Raw genomic sequence first — 17,095 nt, 5'->3', positions numbered from 1 at the left:
TGAGAGAGAGAGAGGACGTAGGTGTGCATGTGCGAGTCGGGGGTGGGGGGCGGGACAAAGGGGAGCCAGAGACAGAGAGACTTAAGCAGGTTCCATGCCCAGCACAGAGCCCGATCTGGGGTTCCATCTCACCACCATGAGATGATGACCTGAGCTGAAATCAAGAGTGGGATGCTTAACCAACTGAGCCACCCAGGTGCCCCAAGACTTTTTTTTTTTTTTTTTAAAGAGAAAGGAAAAGCATTTTATTTGAACCTAAGGTAGGACAGCTGCCTGGGATACACAGTCTTCACAAAGAGTGCTCTGGGGAAGGAACATCATGTGCAGGATTATATAGGTTTCTCTGAACTTGGCTCCTCTTGGAATCTTGATGCTTTAAAAAAAAAAAAAAAAAAAGTTTGTTTCCGGCACATAGATGGTAGAAATGTGACCGGGATCTTAGAAGAGTATAGAGATGGTTTTCACAATGTGTTTGCCTTCGACGTTTAATTTCCTCAGTGATGTACGCTGAAGGTGTTGATTTTCTGTTAAGGAAAGGGATCTTTTCTGCCATGCGGTACTTTGTAGAATGTGATCCACCTTTGCGCAAGAGTAAATGTGGCTATACTTTGCGTAATGTGCTTTAAATGCACAATTTGGGTTAGTATTGACCACTAATTTTTGCAGCTGTTCAACTCCTGTGGGACCTGGAGTTAGCAGTCACAGCATTAGAGGGATTCTCCCTTCATCCCGCCTGCTTATGTGTGGACCATTCTCCCAGCCCAAGCAGTCATTCTCTGGAAGCTGACTCTGGGGAGTGGATACAGATTCCTCTTAGGGTGCTTGGTCCACTGTGTTCATTCACATGTATATTTCCCCTGCCAGTCTGTCCAGGTATACTGATTTGATTAGTTTTTAAAGCTCAGTATCTCCCTAGCATGGAACCTCCTGGGGGCATTGTGTCATGCTGGTGGGTTAAAATTGGTGGTTTTAATCAACTTGCAGGTGGTTCCCTAGAAATGGTGATTGCTCAAGATGAAAACCTCCCAGAAGATGTTGTGAGAGAATTTGGGGTTGACCTCATTGCTGGATTACATCATCTTCATCAACTTGGCATTCTCTTTTGTGACATTTCTCCGGGCAAGGTAATTCATGGAAGTTTTGATTTCCTAACTGCTCTGTCTTAAGTTACAATGCTTTCTCAAAGGTGTTTTTAATTTTAGACAGAATTTAGATAAACTGTAGAACATCTTGAAATTGACTTACTGTTTTTAAAAAGCATAGTGCCATATTTTAGCTACCTTTTTAGCTACCTGTTGAAGTAGCTTTTAGAATGCAAATTCTCCCCTCCCTTCAGAGTCCTTTGAGTAATCATTATTGCTGCTGAGGTATATTGTGACTGACGAGCTCAGCATATCTATAAAATAAGAAGCTTAGCTCTTAAATTGTGGTATCTGATTATGAGCCACTATTTTAGTTTGATAATGGCATTTTTGGCTTTGCTTGATTACTGGTATTATGGGTCAAATAACTTCTTTTCTGGTAAAACTAATGATCTGTAACTAAGTGTGCTTTAGTGTAGTAGAGTCATGAAACCTGCTTAGTTTCAGAGTCACAGTTGACCCTAACGTTTAGAAGTTGAGTGAACTTGGGCAAGTTACCCTTTTACTCTCTCTCTGCCCTAGTAGCTTCTTTGTCTTTGATATGAAGATGGATTATGTACTACATTTAGGTTAAGCTTCTAGGACGTTTTCTGGTGCTTTTGTTCAATGGCATCTATTATTTATAAGTACATATTCTTAGGGATTGTACTTCTTACTGGTTTGAGTTGCTACTTTTCCTTTGTTAAAATGTACATGATGAAATAAAATTGAATATTTCCTTGTTAAACGTTATTATAGACCCTCTGTAAGATAACAAAAAATTCCATGAAAACTTTATAATGAGAAGTTCTCGTTTGAAATAACTGTATATGTGCCTCAAGTCTACAACCACTTAACTGTGGTCCTAGCCCTGAAAGCAGCTGTAGACAATACTTAAGTGAAAAGGTATAGCTTTGTTTCAATAAAACTTTATGGACACTGGCATGTCAGTTACATATAATTTACACATATCAGGAAACTTATTTGATGTTTGGCAACCACTTAGAAATTAATTTAAAGACCACTGTTAGCTCATGCATATATAAAAACAAGTCCTGGGGGCGCCTGGGTGGCGCAGTCGGTTAAGCGTCCGACTTCAGCCAGGTCACGATCTCGCGGTCCGTGAGTTCGACCCCGCGTCAGGCTCTGGGCTGATGGCTCAGGGCCTGGAGCCTGTTTCCGATTCTGTGTCTCCCTCTCTCTCTGCCCCTCCCCCGTTCATGCTCTGTCTCTCTCTGTCCCCAAAAAAATAAATAAACGTTGAAAAAAAATAAAAAATAAAAAATAAAAACAAGTCCTGGCTGGGCTTTGGCCCAGTGGCTGTACAGCTCCCTGTGAGGGAGTTGTTTTAATGAAGTCTGGTGTTCTATGTATTCTAGGAAATTCACACTGCTTTGTAACATAACCTTTTCTTTTGAGCAGGGGTTGGCAGGGTCGGGCAGCATGACCAATTCTGTAAATGAAGTTTTATTGGAACCCATCTTTTTATTTATGTATTGTCAGTGGGCTGCAGAGTTGAGTAGTCAGGACAAAGATCTTATGGCCTGCAAAGTCTAAAATGTTTATTAACTTAAAAAAAAAAATTGCAAAGTGCTGACCCCTGCTGGGGGTTCTCAAAGTGTGCTCCCCAGACCAGCAGTATCCGCATTACTTGGGACTCATTCGAAATGCGGGTTCTTGGGCCCCACCCAGACCTACTGAATCAGAAACTGGGGGTAGGGACTAGCACTTTATCTTAACAGGACCTACAGGGGATTTGGTGCTCAAAAAAATTTAAAAGCCACTGTTGTAGACTACCAGACATCCTTAGTATCTGTGACCAAAAATTAAGGATAGACCTTAAATTGCTTTTAAAAACAAAGATCCACCTGACCTGTTGTGACTACCCAGAAATAGTTTTAATGGCTCTGGGGGACAAGATACAAGTAGTAGACACTGGTGTGGTTTCACCATTCAGCTGGTAACTTCTCATCACAAATTGTGTGAGCACATTTCAGCACTTATCACATGCCAGTCGTTGTTTAAAAAAAAAAACAAAAAACCCTCTGCATGTATAACCTTAGTTAATCCTTAAAACAATCTGAAGGGCAGTAGTCTTTTTCCCATTATACAGGTAAAGAGACTGAGATTTCAAAGGGTAATAAGTTCTCCAGCTCAGGCTGCCAGTAAGTGGTGGATCTAGGCCTAGATCTTTACCTTTGCAACCCTAGTTTTGACCCTTGAGTGAATAACACGGACAGGTGGGTCTTCACATCCTCCTCCAGCAGTCACCGAGGATCGGTGAGTCTCGATTGTTCCACATACGTTGTTCTTCATCTTTCCCCAAAGCGTGTGGTTTTCCCTGCTATGGTTATCATGTGTTCATTGTATACATCTGAGAATGGGCAGTTTAGTGTTTAATTCTATTGTTAAAATGTTGGATGTATTTTTCTTTGGCTTCTTGTAAAATTGTATGCGTTTAATTTTTTGAGTTGGGATGAAGCCAGAAAGCCCATGCTCAGAGTTCTTCAGTGAGATTAGGGGAGGTCCTGAAGGAAGTACAAATGGAATTGGATTCTGAACACATTTTTTAATCTTCATAGATACTCTTGGAAGGGCCTGGCACATTGAAGTTCAGTAACTTTGGCTTGGCCAAAGTGGAAGGTGAAAATTTGGAAGAGTTCTTTGCTTTGGTGGCAGCAGAAGAAGGAGGAGGTGATAGTGGGGAAAATGCACTGAAGAAAACCTTAAAAGGTAGAGTCAAAGGTACGTGGAAAGCTTACAGATCAGAACCCTAGTTGTGGGCTGCCCAAGTCGTGTGTTTAGGAGATGCTGTCCAGTCAAAATAATAAATATATTTTTGCCATTTTTGACAGTCAAAATAATATATTGAAAATAAGAGGGAGGAGGAGAAGTCTGGATACGGGGATGGCTTTGCCCATGGCCTAATGGGTTTTGCATAGATCCAGTACCATGTGAGGTACAGGGAACCTCGAACAAACCTGCATTCTATCCTTGGCTTCCTGTGTCCCTGACCGCTCATTAGAACATAAGGATGGCCATGTCTTCCTGCTTTCTTCTGTATTCTCAGCACTTAGAACGGTGCCTGGCATACACTAGTGGCTCAATAGATGGTTTTTCAACATTGTTGAGTAGCTGACATTCTGCAATTAGGGAAGATTTTTAGGGTGAATTCTTGGGCGGTGATTTTTGCAGTGACATGGGATCTGGGAATCCCGGTGCTTGAGGAGAGATTGTGTGAAGCAGTAATTCTTCCGTAATGTTCTCTATGTAAATCTGTCGTCAAACTTAACATGTTAATCATTTTTCTACATTGTCTTTTTACATTCACTTATGAAGGTAGGGACTTCATATTCATTTGTTCATTAGTACATCCATTGATTCGTGTGAAATACATTGCATAAATCAACAAAAATTTAGGCATGTTCTAGATACTGGAAATACGAATGTGAACAAAGGTAAAAGTCCCTGGCCTAACTGAACTTGCATTTCTAGGTGAGGAAGAGAGACAGATGTTCACAATTAACACATATTAATGATGCACCGGTTAAGTGTTGGGCGGGGTGCTTGGGCACATTGGGGGTCTTGCTTAGATTTGCTTTCTCAGGATCTGGCAAAAGTAAAGGCAAATAGGTCTTCTGTACGTGTTTGGTGAATGAGATGAATGTATGCATGAAATGTGATTGTCTAGCCAAAATGTCACATAGGAGAACTTTAAAACCTGAGGACACATGAGGCTGCTGCTGTGGCCGCAGTGGGCCCTTGAGATAGTATTTGCTGGAAGGCTTACCTCAGTAGAATTTTATATTCCAGATGGTTGATGATTGCTCGCTTCATGGAAAGAACATTCTCACTGGAAGATGGGAGGGTTTTAGGTAGAGTTCTGGTGGGTGTTCTGCAAGTGGCCCGCTGTGTGACTTGGGGGATGTTAGGGAACCCTCTAAGCTTTTGATTTCTCTCATCAGTAAATAAGGGAACTTGCTAGCTCGAGAATTTGCTACATATTTTACTTTTTACATTTTATTTAGAGGGGGGCGGGGGGGGGGAGAGCGAAGAGAGAGAGAGAGAGAGAGAGAGAGAGAGAGAGAATGAATATCCCAATCAGGGTCCTCGCTGTCAGTGCAGAGCCTGAAGTGGGGCTTGAACTCATGAACTGCGAGATCTTAACCTGAGCCGAAATCAAGAGTCGGACGCTCAACTGACTGAGTCACCCAGTGCCCTAAGAATCCGCAATTTCCATGTTCTACTAAACTTAGGGTAAAGTGTATGTGGCACACCTTAATGCTAATCATGAAATATTTCCTGTTCTTTTGTATCCATGGTAGGATTGTATCTTCTCCCTGCCAAAGCTAAGGAAATGTGAGCAGGAGTGATGTGAGTTACTTGGAGGTGGGAGTTTTCAGAGCCCGTGTGCAGTGTGCATTCTTTCCCTGTCTTGGTGATGGAGGAGGCATGTCTTGAGATGCAGCCTCTCTCAGCCTGGCTCTTTGACTGTGAGGGTCTGAGCCCAGGGGCTGACCCGTGGTTGACACGTAGTTTGAGTAATAAATAAACATTTGTTGGTAAGCCAGTGGGAATTTGGGATGTTAATGCTGTATAACCCTATTCTAGTCAACATATTATAATCAGAGGTTCTTTTGATTAAGTTGTTAACTTAAAAGAACATACAGAATTGTGCCACACCTCTAACTCAAGTGGATTTCTCAAACCTGTTTGTATTCTTACGTATCCTTGTAAATGAAACCTTGAAATCAGAAAACTTTAAAAAAGGTGAAATGTACATGAAGGTGTGTTTTCTTCCTGTTTTTTTTTTTTTTGTTTTTTTGTTTTTTTGTTTTTTTTTTTGCCTTACCAGGTCTTTTGTAGGTTTGTTTTTGGGATTGTTAAAAATGCCTAACAAAGTTGTTCTTTATACTTTCAGGATCTCTTACATATACAGCACCTGAAATTTTAAGGGGTACTGACTTCTCCATCACCAGTGACCTCTGGTCTTTGGGCTGTCTTCTTTATGAAATGTTTTCAGGTGATTACTTTCTGGTACAGTTTAAATCAGAGCTGGGGAGATTCTGGGAAGATGGCGGCGTAGGAGGACGCTGGGCTCACCGCGCGTCCTGCTGATCACTTAGATTCCACCTACACCTGCCTAAATAACCCAGAAAACCGCCAGAGGATTAGCAGAACAGAGTCACCGGACCCAAGTGCAGACGAGAGGCCCACAGAAGAGGGTAGGAAGGGCGGCGAGGCGGTGCGCGCTCCACGGACTGGCGGGAGGGAGCCGGGGCGGAGGGGCGGCTCGCCGGCCAAGCAGAGCCCCCGAGTCCGGCTTGCAAAAGCGGAGGGGCCTGACGGACTGTGTTCCGACAGCAAGCGCGACTTAGCGTCTGGGAGGTCATAAGTTAACAGCTCTGCTCGGAAAGCGGGAAGGCTGGAGGACAAAGGGAGGGTGAGCTGCGGAGCCCCCCGGACGACAGAGCTCAGTTTGGCGGGGAACAAAGGCGCTCGCCAGCGCCATCTCCCCCGCCCATCCCCCAGCCAAAATCCCAAAGGGAACCGGCTCCGGCCAGGGAAATTGCTCGCTCCGCGCGAACACCCAACTCTGTGCTTCTGCGGAGCCAAACCTCCGGCAGCGATCTGACTCCCTCCGGCTGCCACAGGGCCCCTCCTGAAGTGGATCACCTAAGGAGAAGCGAGCTAAGCCTGCCCCCCCTGCCGCCGTGCACCTTGCCTTCCCACCCCAGCTAATACGCCAGATCCCCAGCATCACAAGCCTGGCAGTGTGCAAGTAGCCCAGACGGGCCACGCCACCCCACAGTGAATCCCGCCCCTAGGAGAGGGGAAGAGAAGGCACACACCAGTCTGACTGTGGCCCCAGCGGTGGGCTGGGGGCAGACATCAGGTCGGACTGCGGCCCCGCCCACCAACTCCAGTTATACACCACAGCACAGGGGAAGTGCCCTGCAGGCCCTCACCACACCAGGGACTATCCAAAATGACCAAGCGGAAGAATTCCCCTCAGAAGAATCTCCAGGAAATAACAACAGCTAATGAGCTGATCAAAAAGGATTTAAATAATATAACAGAAAGTGAATTTAGAATAATAGTCATAAAATTAATCGCTGGGCTGGAAAACAGCATACAGGACAGCAGAGAATCTCTTGCTACAGACATCAGGGGACTAATGAACAGTCACGAGGAGCTGAAAAACGCTTTAAAGGAAATGGAAAACAAAATGCAAACCACCACAGCTCGGATGGAAGAGGCAGAGGAGAGAATAGGTGAACTAGAAGATAAAGTTATGGAAAAAGAGGAAGCTGAGAAAAAGAGAGATAAAAAAATCCAGGAGTATGAGGGGAAAATTAGAGAACTAAGTGATACACTAAAAAGAAATAATCTACGCATAATTGGTATCCCAGAGGAGGAAGAGAGAGGGAAAGGTGCTGAAGGGGTACTTGAAGAAATAATAGCTGAGAACTTCCCTGAACTGGGGAAGGAAAAAGGCATTGAAATCCAAGAGGCACAGAGAACTCCCTTCAGACGTAACTTGAATCGATCTTCTGCACGACATATCATAGTGAAACTGGCAAAATACAAGGATAAAGAGAAAATTCTGAAAGCAGCAAGGGGTAAACGTGCCCTGACATATAAAGGGAGACCTATAAGACTCGTGACTGATCTCTCTTTTGAAACTTGGCAGGCCAGAAAGAATTGGCACGAGGTTTTCAGGGTGCTAGACAGCAAAAATATGCAGCCAAGAATCCTTTATCCAGCAAGTCTGTCATTTAGAATAGAAGGAGAGATAAAGGTCTTCCCAAACAAACAAAAACTGAAGGAATTTGTCACCACTAAACCAGCCCTACAAGAGATCCTAAGGGGGACCCTGTGAGACAAAGTACCAGAGACATCACTACAAGCATAAAACATACAGACATCACAATGACTCTAAACCCGTATCTTTCTATAATAACACTGAATGTAAATGGATTAAATGCGCCAACCAAAAGACATAGGGTATCAGAATGGATAAAAAAACAAGACCCATCTATTTGCTGTCTACAAGAGACTCATTTTAGACCTGAGGACACCTTTAGATTCAGAGTCAGGGGATGGAGAACTATTTATCATGCTACTGGAAGCCAGAAGAAAGCTGGAGTAGCCATACTTATATCAGACAAACTAGACTTTAAATTAAAGGCTGTAACAAGAGATGAAGAAGGACATTATATAATAGTTACAGGGTCTATCCATCAGGAAGAGCTAACAATTATAAATGTCTATGCGCCGAATACCGGAGCCCCCAAATATATAAAACAATTACTCATAAACAGAAGCAACCTTATTGATAAGAATGTGGTAATTGCTGGGGACTTTAACACCCCACTTACAGAAATGGATAGATCATCTAGACACACGGTCAATAAAGAAACAAGGGCCCTGAATGAGACACTGGATCAGATGGACTTGACAGATCTATTTAGAACTCTGCATCCCAAAGCAACAGAATATACTTTCTTCTCGAGTGCACATGGAACATTCTCCAAGATAGATCATATACTGGGTCACAAAACAGCCCTTCATAAGTTTACAAGAATTGAAATTATACCATGCATACTTTCAGACCACAATGCTATGAAGCTTGAAATCAACCACAGGAAAAAGTCTGGAAAACCTCCAAAAGCATGGAGGTTAAAGAACACCCTACTAACGAATGAGTGGGTCAACCAGGCAATTAGAGAAGAAATCAAAAAATATATGGAAACAAACGAAAATGAAAATACAACAATCCAAACGCTTTGGGACGCAGCGAAGGCAGTCCTGAGAGGAAAATACATTGCAATCCAGGCCTATCTCAAGAAACAAGAAAAATCCCAAATACAAAATCTAACAGCACACCTAAAGGAAATAGAAGCAGAACAGCAAAGGCAGCCTAAACCCAGCAGAAGAAGAGAAATAATAAAGATCAGAGCAGAAATAAACAATATAGAATCTAAAAAAACTGTAGAGCAGATCAACGAAACCAAGAGTTGGTTTTTTGAAAAAATAAACAAAATTGACAAACCTCTAGCCAGGCTTCTCAAAAAGAAAAGGGAGATGACCCAAATAGATAAAATCATGAATGAAAATGGAATTATTACAACCAATCCCTCAGAGATACAAACAATTATCAGGGAATACTATGAAAAATTATATGCCAACAAATTGGACAACCTGGAAGAAATGGACAAATTCCTGAACACCCACACTCTTCCAAAACTCAATCAGGAGGAAATAGAAAGCTTGAACAGACCCATAACCAGCGAAGAAATTGAATCGGTTATCAAAAATCTCCCAACAAATAAGAGTCCAGGACCAGATGGCTTCCCAGGGGAGTTCTACCAGACGTTTAAAGCAGAGATAATACCTATCCTTCTCAAGCTATTCCAAGAAATAGAAAGGGAAGGAAAACTTCCAGACTCATTCTATGAAGCCAGTATTACTTTGATTCCTAAACCAGACAGAGACCCAGTAAAAAAAGAGAACTACAGGCCAATATCCCTGATGAATATGGATGCCAAAATTCTCAATAAGATACTAGCAAATCGAATTCAACAGCATATAAAAAGAATTATTCACCATGATCAAGTGGGATTCATTCCTGGGATGCAGGGCTGGTTCAACATTCGCAAATCAATCAACGTGATACATCACATTAACAAAAAAAAAGAGAAGAACCATATGATCCTGTCAATCGATGCAGAAAAGGCCTTTGACAAAATCCAGCACCCTTTCTTAATAAAAACCCTTGAGAAAGTCGGGATAGAAGGAACATACTTAAAGATCATAAAAGCCATTTATGAAAAGCCCACAGCTAACATCATCCTCAACGGGGAAAAACTGAGAGCTTTTTCCCTGAGATCAGGAACACGACAGGGATGCCCACTCTCACCGTTGTTGTTTAACATAGTGCTGGAAGTTCTAGCATCAGCAATCAGACAACAAAAGGAAATCAAAGGCATCAAAATTGGCAAAGATGAAGTCAAGCTTTCGCTTTTTGCAGATGACATGATATTATACATGGAAAATCCGATAGACTCCACCAAAAGTCTGCTAGAACTGATACATGAATTCAGCAAAGTTGCAGGATACAAAATCAATGTACAGAAATCAGTTGCATTCTTATACACTAACAATGAAGCAACAGAAAGACAAATAAAGAAACTGATCCCATTCACAATTGCACCAAGAAGCATAAAATACCTAGGAATAAATCTAACCAAAGATGTAAAGGATCTGTATGCTGAAAACTATAGAAAGCTTATGAAGGCAATTGAAGAAGATTTAAAGAAATGGAAAGACATTCCCTGCTCATGGATTGGAAAAATAAATATTGTCAAAATGTCAATACTACCCAAAGCTATCTACACATTCAATGCAATCCCAATCAAAATTGCACCAGCATTCTTCTCGAAACTAGAACAAGCAATCCTAAAATTCATATGGAACCACAAAAGGCCCCGAATAGCCAAAGGAATTTTGAAGAAGAAGACCAAAGCAGGAGGCATCACAATCCCAGACTTCAGCCTCTACTACAAAGCTGTCATCCTCAAGACAGCATGGTATTGGCACAAAAACAGACACACAGACCAATGGAATAGAATAGAAACCCCAGAACTAGACCCACAAACATATGGCCAACTCATCTTTGACAAAGCAGGAAAGAACATCCAATGGAAAAAAGACAGCCTCTTTAACAAATGGTGCTGGGAGAACTGGACAGCAACATGCAGAAGGTTGAAACTAGACCACTTTCTCACACCATTTACAAAAATAAACTCAAAATGGATAAAGGACCTAAATGTGAGACAGGAAACCATCAGAACCTTAGAGGAGAAAGCAGGAAAAGACCTCTCTGACCTCAGCCGTAGCAATCTCTTACTCGACACATCCCCAAAGGCAAGGGAATTAAAAGCAAAAGTGAATTACTGGGACCTTATGAAGATAAAAAGCTTCTGCACAGCCAAGGAAACAACCAACAAAACTAAAAGGCAACCAACGGAATGGGAAAAGATATTTGCAAATGACATATCGGACAAAGGGCTAGTATCTAAAATCTATAAAGAGCTCACCAAACTCCACACCCGAAAAACAAATAACCCAGTGAAGAAATGGGCAGAAAACATGAATAGACACTTCTCTAAAGAAGACATCCAGATGGCCAACAGGCACATGAAAAGATGTTCAGCGTCGCTCCTTATCAGGGAAATACAAATCAAAACCACACTCAGGTATCACCTCACGCCAGTCAGGGTGGCCAAAATGAACAAATCAGGAGACTATAGATGCTGGAGAGGATGTGGAGAAACGGGAACCCTCTTGCACTGTTGGTGGGAATGCAAATTGGTGCAGCCGCTCTGGAAAGCAGTGTGGAGGTTCCTCAGAAAATTAAAAATAGACCTACCCTATGACCCAGCAATAGCACTGCTAGGAATCTACCCAAGGGATACAGGAGTACTGATGCATAGGGGCACTTGTACCCCAATGTTCATAGCAGCACTCTCAACAATAGCCAAATTATGGAAAGAGCCTAAATGTCCATCAACTGATGAATGGATAAAGAAATTGTGGTTTATATACACAATGGAATACTACGTGGCAATGAGAAAAAATGAAATATGGCCTTTTGTAGCAACGTGGATGGAACTGGAGAGTGTGATGCTAAGTGAAATAAGCCATACAGAGAAAGACAGATACCATATGGTTTCACTCTTAGGTGGATCCTGAGAAACTTAACAGGAACCCATGAGGGAGGGGAAGGAAAAAAAAAAAAAAAAAAGAGAGAGGTTAGAGTGGGAGAGAGCCAAAGCATAAGAGACTGTTAAAAACTGAGAACAAACTGAGGGTTGATGGGGGGTGGGAGGGAGGGGCGGGTGGGTGATGGGTATTGAGGAGGGCACCTTTTGGGATGAGCACTGGGTGTTGTATGGAAACCAATTTGTCAATAAACTTCATATAAAAAAAAAAAAAATCAGAGCTGGGCACACACAAAAAGATTAAATCTGTAGTTTGTGAGTATTTATCCTGGAAGACATGAAAACTAGCTTTTCTAAATTTTTATATATACTGGTTTTGGCTTGCTTCCCTTTGTATTCCTCCTGTATGCTTGGTGTCTAGGCATATGCCTAGAACCTTTGATATCTACGTCAAGGAACTGTTGACATACAGGTATTTTTCATGATAATCATTTGGAATGTTAACATGTGCCTACTTATTAAAAACTGTGATTATTAGTAGAAATTCTTGTAAAGGTACCTGTGCCTGCGAATTATTCAGATGTGTCCATTGGCCCATACAGCCCTTAGATAATGGTCCACACATAAATTAGCATCTTTGTTAGGATGATATGTTTTGAATTACAGAAATAGGAAAATATACAGACAGTGTGCCTCGTCTGTACCAGGCATTCAATAAGTAGTTTTTGCTATATATATTTTTTTCCTGTAAGTTGTGTAGTCCTAAACTATCTATAGTTGAGATTTATTTAGAATTATAGGTTGGTAATAGCAAACTATTGTTTAATTTTACAATTTTTCATGTAATTTCAGGAAGACCTCCATTCTTCTCAGAAAGTTTTTCAGAATTAATTGAAAGGATTTTTTATGCAGATCCTTTGCCACCTGTTCCAAAAGGTAGGATTTTTGGGCACCTGGGTGGCCCAATTGGTTAAGTGTCCAACTTTGGCTCAGATCATGACCTTACGGTTCGTCGGTTTGAGCCCCACATTGGACTCTGTGCTGACAGCTCAGAGTCTGGAGCCTGCTTTGAATTCTTTGTCTCCCTCTCTCTATGCCTCTTCCCTGCTTGTGTGCATGCTCTCTCAAAAAGAAACATTTAAAAAAACAAACCAAAACGTAGGTTTTTTTTTTTTTATTATAAATGCAGTTAGTTTACGTCTGACACTATAAATGTACACTGTTACCCAAAGTCTGTTTTTGATTCCTAACCCCCAAATATACATTTTATAAATAGTCCCAAGTTGATATTTTTAGAAATGTTGGCATTCCCTTTGCCTTCTTAAGATAATGGAAAAACACTACTAATAGATTCCTTCATTTAATTATTTTGTGCTCCTATATCAACAGAAGTCTGGTATAAAGATTTTAAAAACTCAAACTTTTGTGTTTCTTGTGAATGTACTATTTACTTACTTTGTACTCATGTTCCTTGTATTTATTTCTGTTTAGTGTTCGAATAGGGATAAGTCAGGCATTTGTCAGCTCTTTCCTCGATGAATCGGGATGCCCCTGACAAGTTTTTAAAGACTTTAAACTAGATATAGTTGTAGTGTCTTAAAATGATTGGAACTTTAATCAAATGGATTTTGATATAACAATCTACCACTAACAATTTTAAGGCAAGACAAAGAAAAAAAACCAAAAGGCCAAACATAGCATAGGAAAACACTTTAGTATATACCACAAGAAAAGTGAATCTTAAGATACACAAATGAAAACAGAACTTGATGAGGAAAACTTTTACAACTAATTAATGGAAAAACTGGGAATACAGAATTCTTTCAAGATTTCAAGGGTCATCCTAAATGAAAAAGCCAAAATGTTACTTTGAAAATAGTCTATACTTCTTAAAACAAAATAAAACTGCTTACTTTTTCTTTAACTTAAGAATGGTTGATTTCTACAAAATCTATTTCCGGTAATGATGATTTTGGATTATTGTTTTTGTTTTGAATACTAGAAGTATTATTGTTTTGTCATTTAAAGATTTTTAGGCAGGGAGCAGAAATCTGAAAATAGAGGTGTCAAAGATCTGGTCAGGGTATGTCTGGTGGCCCACACTTAATTAGGGATCTTCATCAGACTGTGGCCATCGTGCCCAATAGTGCCCTCTGTTGGATGTCTTTGTCCACTGTCTTCAGGGCCACTTGTACCCACAGACTGATAATTTGTGGTATATTCTAATTGAAAAAGAACTAACATTTACAGACTGTTGGAATTGGACAGTGTCATAATATTGTGACATGATTTTCCTGTTAAAAATCTTTAAAAGAGAGAGGGGGAGAAAAGAGGGATTGCAAGTATTCTTATCACCGTACATTATAAAGCCAAGTTGGTCAAATTAAGAATGCCTCAGAAAATGAGGCATAATTAAAAGTTGAGACAAGGATATGAATTTGTCAGCCTGGTGATCCTGGCCAGGCTTATTCAGTAAAGAGAAAGTGTAGAGGTTAGTCCAAATTTAGTTTTTGAGATTCATGTTTTTTATGGTCTAGGAAAAAATGTTTTTTATTTTTATGCCCATTCCTCACCCCCATTAAATGGAGGATATAGTTGTTAATGGATTCAGTGTTCTCTTAAACGTGTGCTCAAATACTATCACTCTAAAGTTTATGCACGGCATATATTCATTACTTACCCCTTTTTTTTTTCTTTTTGGGGACCAATTTGTGTATAGATTCTTCTCTTCCTAAAGCTTCTTCAGATTTTATTAATTTGCTTGATGGTTTACTTCAAAAAGATCCTCAGAAAAGGTATGTATGGATAGTATTTTGATATGAATGAGAAGAATCTTTTTTGTCCTTTCATGTACTTCTAAAATAGTACTGTTCTTAATATACACAGAACTTTTAAAATTACCTCTTTAAAAAAATATGAATTTATATTAAGAGTGTTTTCTATTTGCAGGTTTTTTTTTTTAAGTTCTTATTTTAGGGGTGCCTGGGTGGCTTAGTCGGTTCAGTGTCCAACTGTTTATTTCGGCTTGGGTCACGATCCTGGGGTTATGGGATTAGCCCTGTGTCAAGCTCTGTGCCGAGCGTGGATCCTGTTTTAATTCCCCCTCTCTCCATCCCTCCCTCCCCCCCGCCCACTTGTGCTTTTGCTCTGTCTGAAAAAAAAAAAATTTAGGGGCCCCTGAGTGTCTCAGTTGGTTAAGCGTCTGACTTTGGCTCAGGTCACGATCTCGCAGTTCGTGGGTTCGAGCCCCGTGTTGGGCTCTGTGCGGACAGCTGGGAGCCTGGAGCCTGCTTCGGATTCTGTGTCTCCTTCTCTCTCTGCCCCTCCCTTGCTTGTGTTCTCTCTCTCTCTCAAAAATAAACAAACGTTAAAAAATTAAAAAAAATTAATTGCAGTTAGTTAACAGGTAATGTTAAGTGTACAGGAGAGTGATTCAACACTTCCGTAGTCACCTGGTGCTCATCACGACAGGTGCCATCCCCAATCCCCATCGCCTAGTTAACCGAGCTCTCCTCTCCTAACCATCAGTGTGTGCTCTGTAGTTAAGAACCTGGTTTGTCTCTCAATCTCTGTTTGCAGGGATTTTTAATCATGAGGAAGGTTTAAAATCCATTTCTCCTTTAATGTATTAAGTAGTTGCCTAATTGGTTGACAGATTTCCTTGTAACTTCTTAAGTCCAAGAAGGGCATTGTTTTTCATTGTCGATTTCAGGCTGTCTGTCTTACCCTGTTGAACTAGGGATGATACTGTCAAGATATAGTTACTCTAATAACTGCTGAGTGGTATTTTAATATGATGTGTTTTTATGATAATCCTGTCACAATGAGAGTGCAAGTGAGAGGCCAATAGGCACAGCTTGAATTTTCTGGGTTGCAGTAATGGCAGCAAATGAGAAGCCACTGTGGCATGGGATTGTAGAAGGCAGGCGAGGAGTCCGGAGCGGGTCTCCCTGGGTTAGCAGACAAGAACAATTGGTTTCTAGCTCAGATTGTCACTAGGTATCTGGGGCGTAAGGGTGGTTTAGGCAAGTGTTTGGGGTCTCTGCGTCAGGGTGTAACACGAAGAGTCAATTTAATGTAACATAGGAAATCACCCATTCTCCAGCTTTGTTAAATATAGAAAAAAAGTGCAGAAGGAATTGCTAATTCCCCTCATGCTTACAATGGAATACTCTCAGGATTAGCGTTATTTTGTTCTAGTCTTCCAGATTCCTTTTGATAGGGTACACATCTACTTGATTTAGGATGGGTGTCCACATGTCCACATATTTATATCCCTATATTGTATACTTGTTTGCATAAATGATACTGCTCTATAACCTAGTTCTGTCCACTTCTGTCCCTTTTATTTACTTTTTGACAGTGAGAGCGAGCACACAAGCACAAACAGGGGAGGGGCAGAAAGAGGAGAGAGAATCCCAGGCAGGCTCAGTGGTGTCAGTGCAGAGCCCGTCGTGGGGCTCAAACTCAAGAACCATGAGATCATGACCTGAGCCCAAATCAAGAGTCAGAAGGTTAGCTGACTGAGTGAGCCACCCAGGCACCCTGAGAGTACTTCCTTTTGTTTTTTTTTTTTGTTTTTTTTAAAATGTATGTTTATTTTTGTGAGCGAATGAGCAGGGGAGGGGTAGAGAGAGACGGAGAGAGAGAATCTCAAGCAGGCTCCACATTGTCAGTACAGAGCCTGATGAGGGGCTCGAACTCACAAACTCTGAGATCATGACCTGAGCTGAAATCAAGAGTGGGATGCTTAACTGACTGAGCCACCCAGGCGCCCCTACAGTACTTCTTGACTTGGAATATCACATACACTGGTACAGTAAATAACCTTTTGTGTATTTGTTATTGTTCCTTTAGGCAGTCACCTCCTTGGAGTTTTCTGACCGTGGGGTTGGTGGCCAGAGGCTTAGAACATGAAACAATTTGGTGCATTTGTTACCTGCTTGGAAAGTGTGCTGGCGTAGCACCTCCAGAGAGCCCCTTCCCTCCCAGTATTACCTACATCAGACTTTGTTGACCTTCTACGTTTTTGCTAAGCTGACAAAAAAGAAATTTTGCTTCATTGGCAATTTTTATTTCTCTGTTCGTGTTTTTTAGGAGCCCTTTGTGAAAAAGGGATATTATATGTGATTACAGATACCTTCTGTTTCAATTTTGATCAAAGAATTTTTATTTCAGTAGGCATTTTGAATAGTCCAGTTTTCTTTATTTTGAAATTTTAGTCAGGCTTGGCCATTCTGAGTCCGA

The 17,095-nt window shown here is 41.1% G+C and overlaps 1 protein-coding gene across 1 annotated transcript in view; it reads left to right on the top strand.

The window, feature by feature from the left end:
* Nucleotides 1-3,710: 3,710 nt before the first annotated feature.
* Nucleotides 3,711-17,095, top strand: part of ULK4 (unc-51 like kinase 4) — a 566,226-nt gene continuing 552,841 nt past the window's right edge. Inside the window, exons 1-4 of the mRNA XM_047099606.1 lie at nucleotides 3,711-3,866; nucleotides 6,043-6,144; nucleotides 12,701-12,784; nucleotides 14,568-14,643. Of these exons, the coding sequence (XP_046955562.1) occupies nucleotides 6,135-6,144; nucleotides 12,701-12,784; nucleotides 14,568-14,643 (170 nt within the window). The 5' untranslated portion in view covers nucleotides 3,711-3,866; nucleotides 6,043-6,134. The remainder of the gene's footprint in view (nucleotides 3,867-6,042; nucleotides 6,145-12,700; nucleotides 12,785-14,567; nucleotides 14,644-17,095) is intronic.

The sequence above is a fragment of the Lynx rufus genome, unplaced genomic scaffold, assembly GCF_022079265.1.
Source record: "Lynx rufus isolate CCGP_SWC_20201006 ecotype Redwood Valley unplaced genomic scaffold, mLynRuf1.p SCAF_5, whole genome shotgun sequence".
Classification (NCBI taxonomy): domain Eukaryota; kingdom Metazoa; phylum Chordata; class Mammalia; order Carnivora; family Felidae; genus Lynx; species Lynx rufus.
This window is presented reverse-complemented; position numbering and strand designations above follow the sequence as displayed.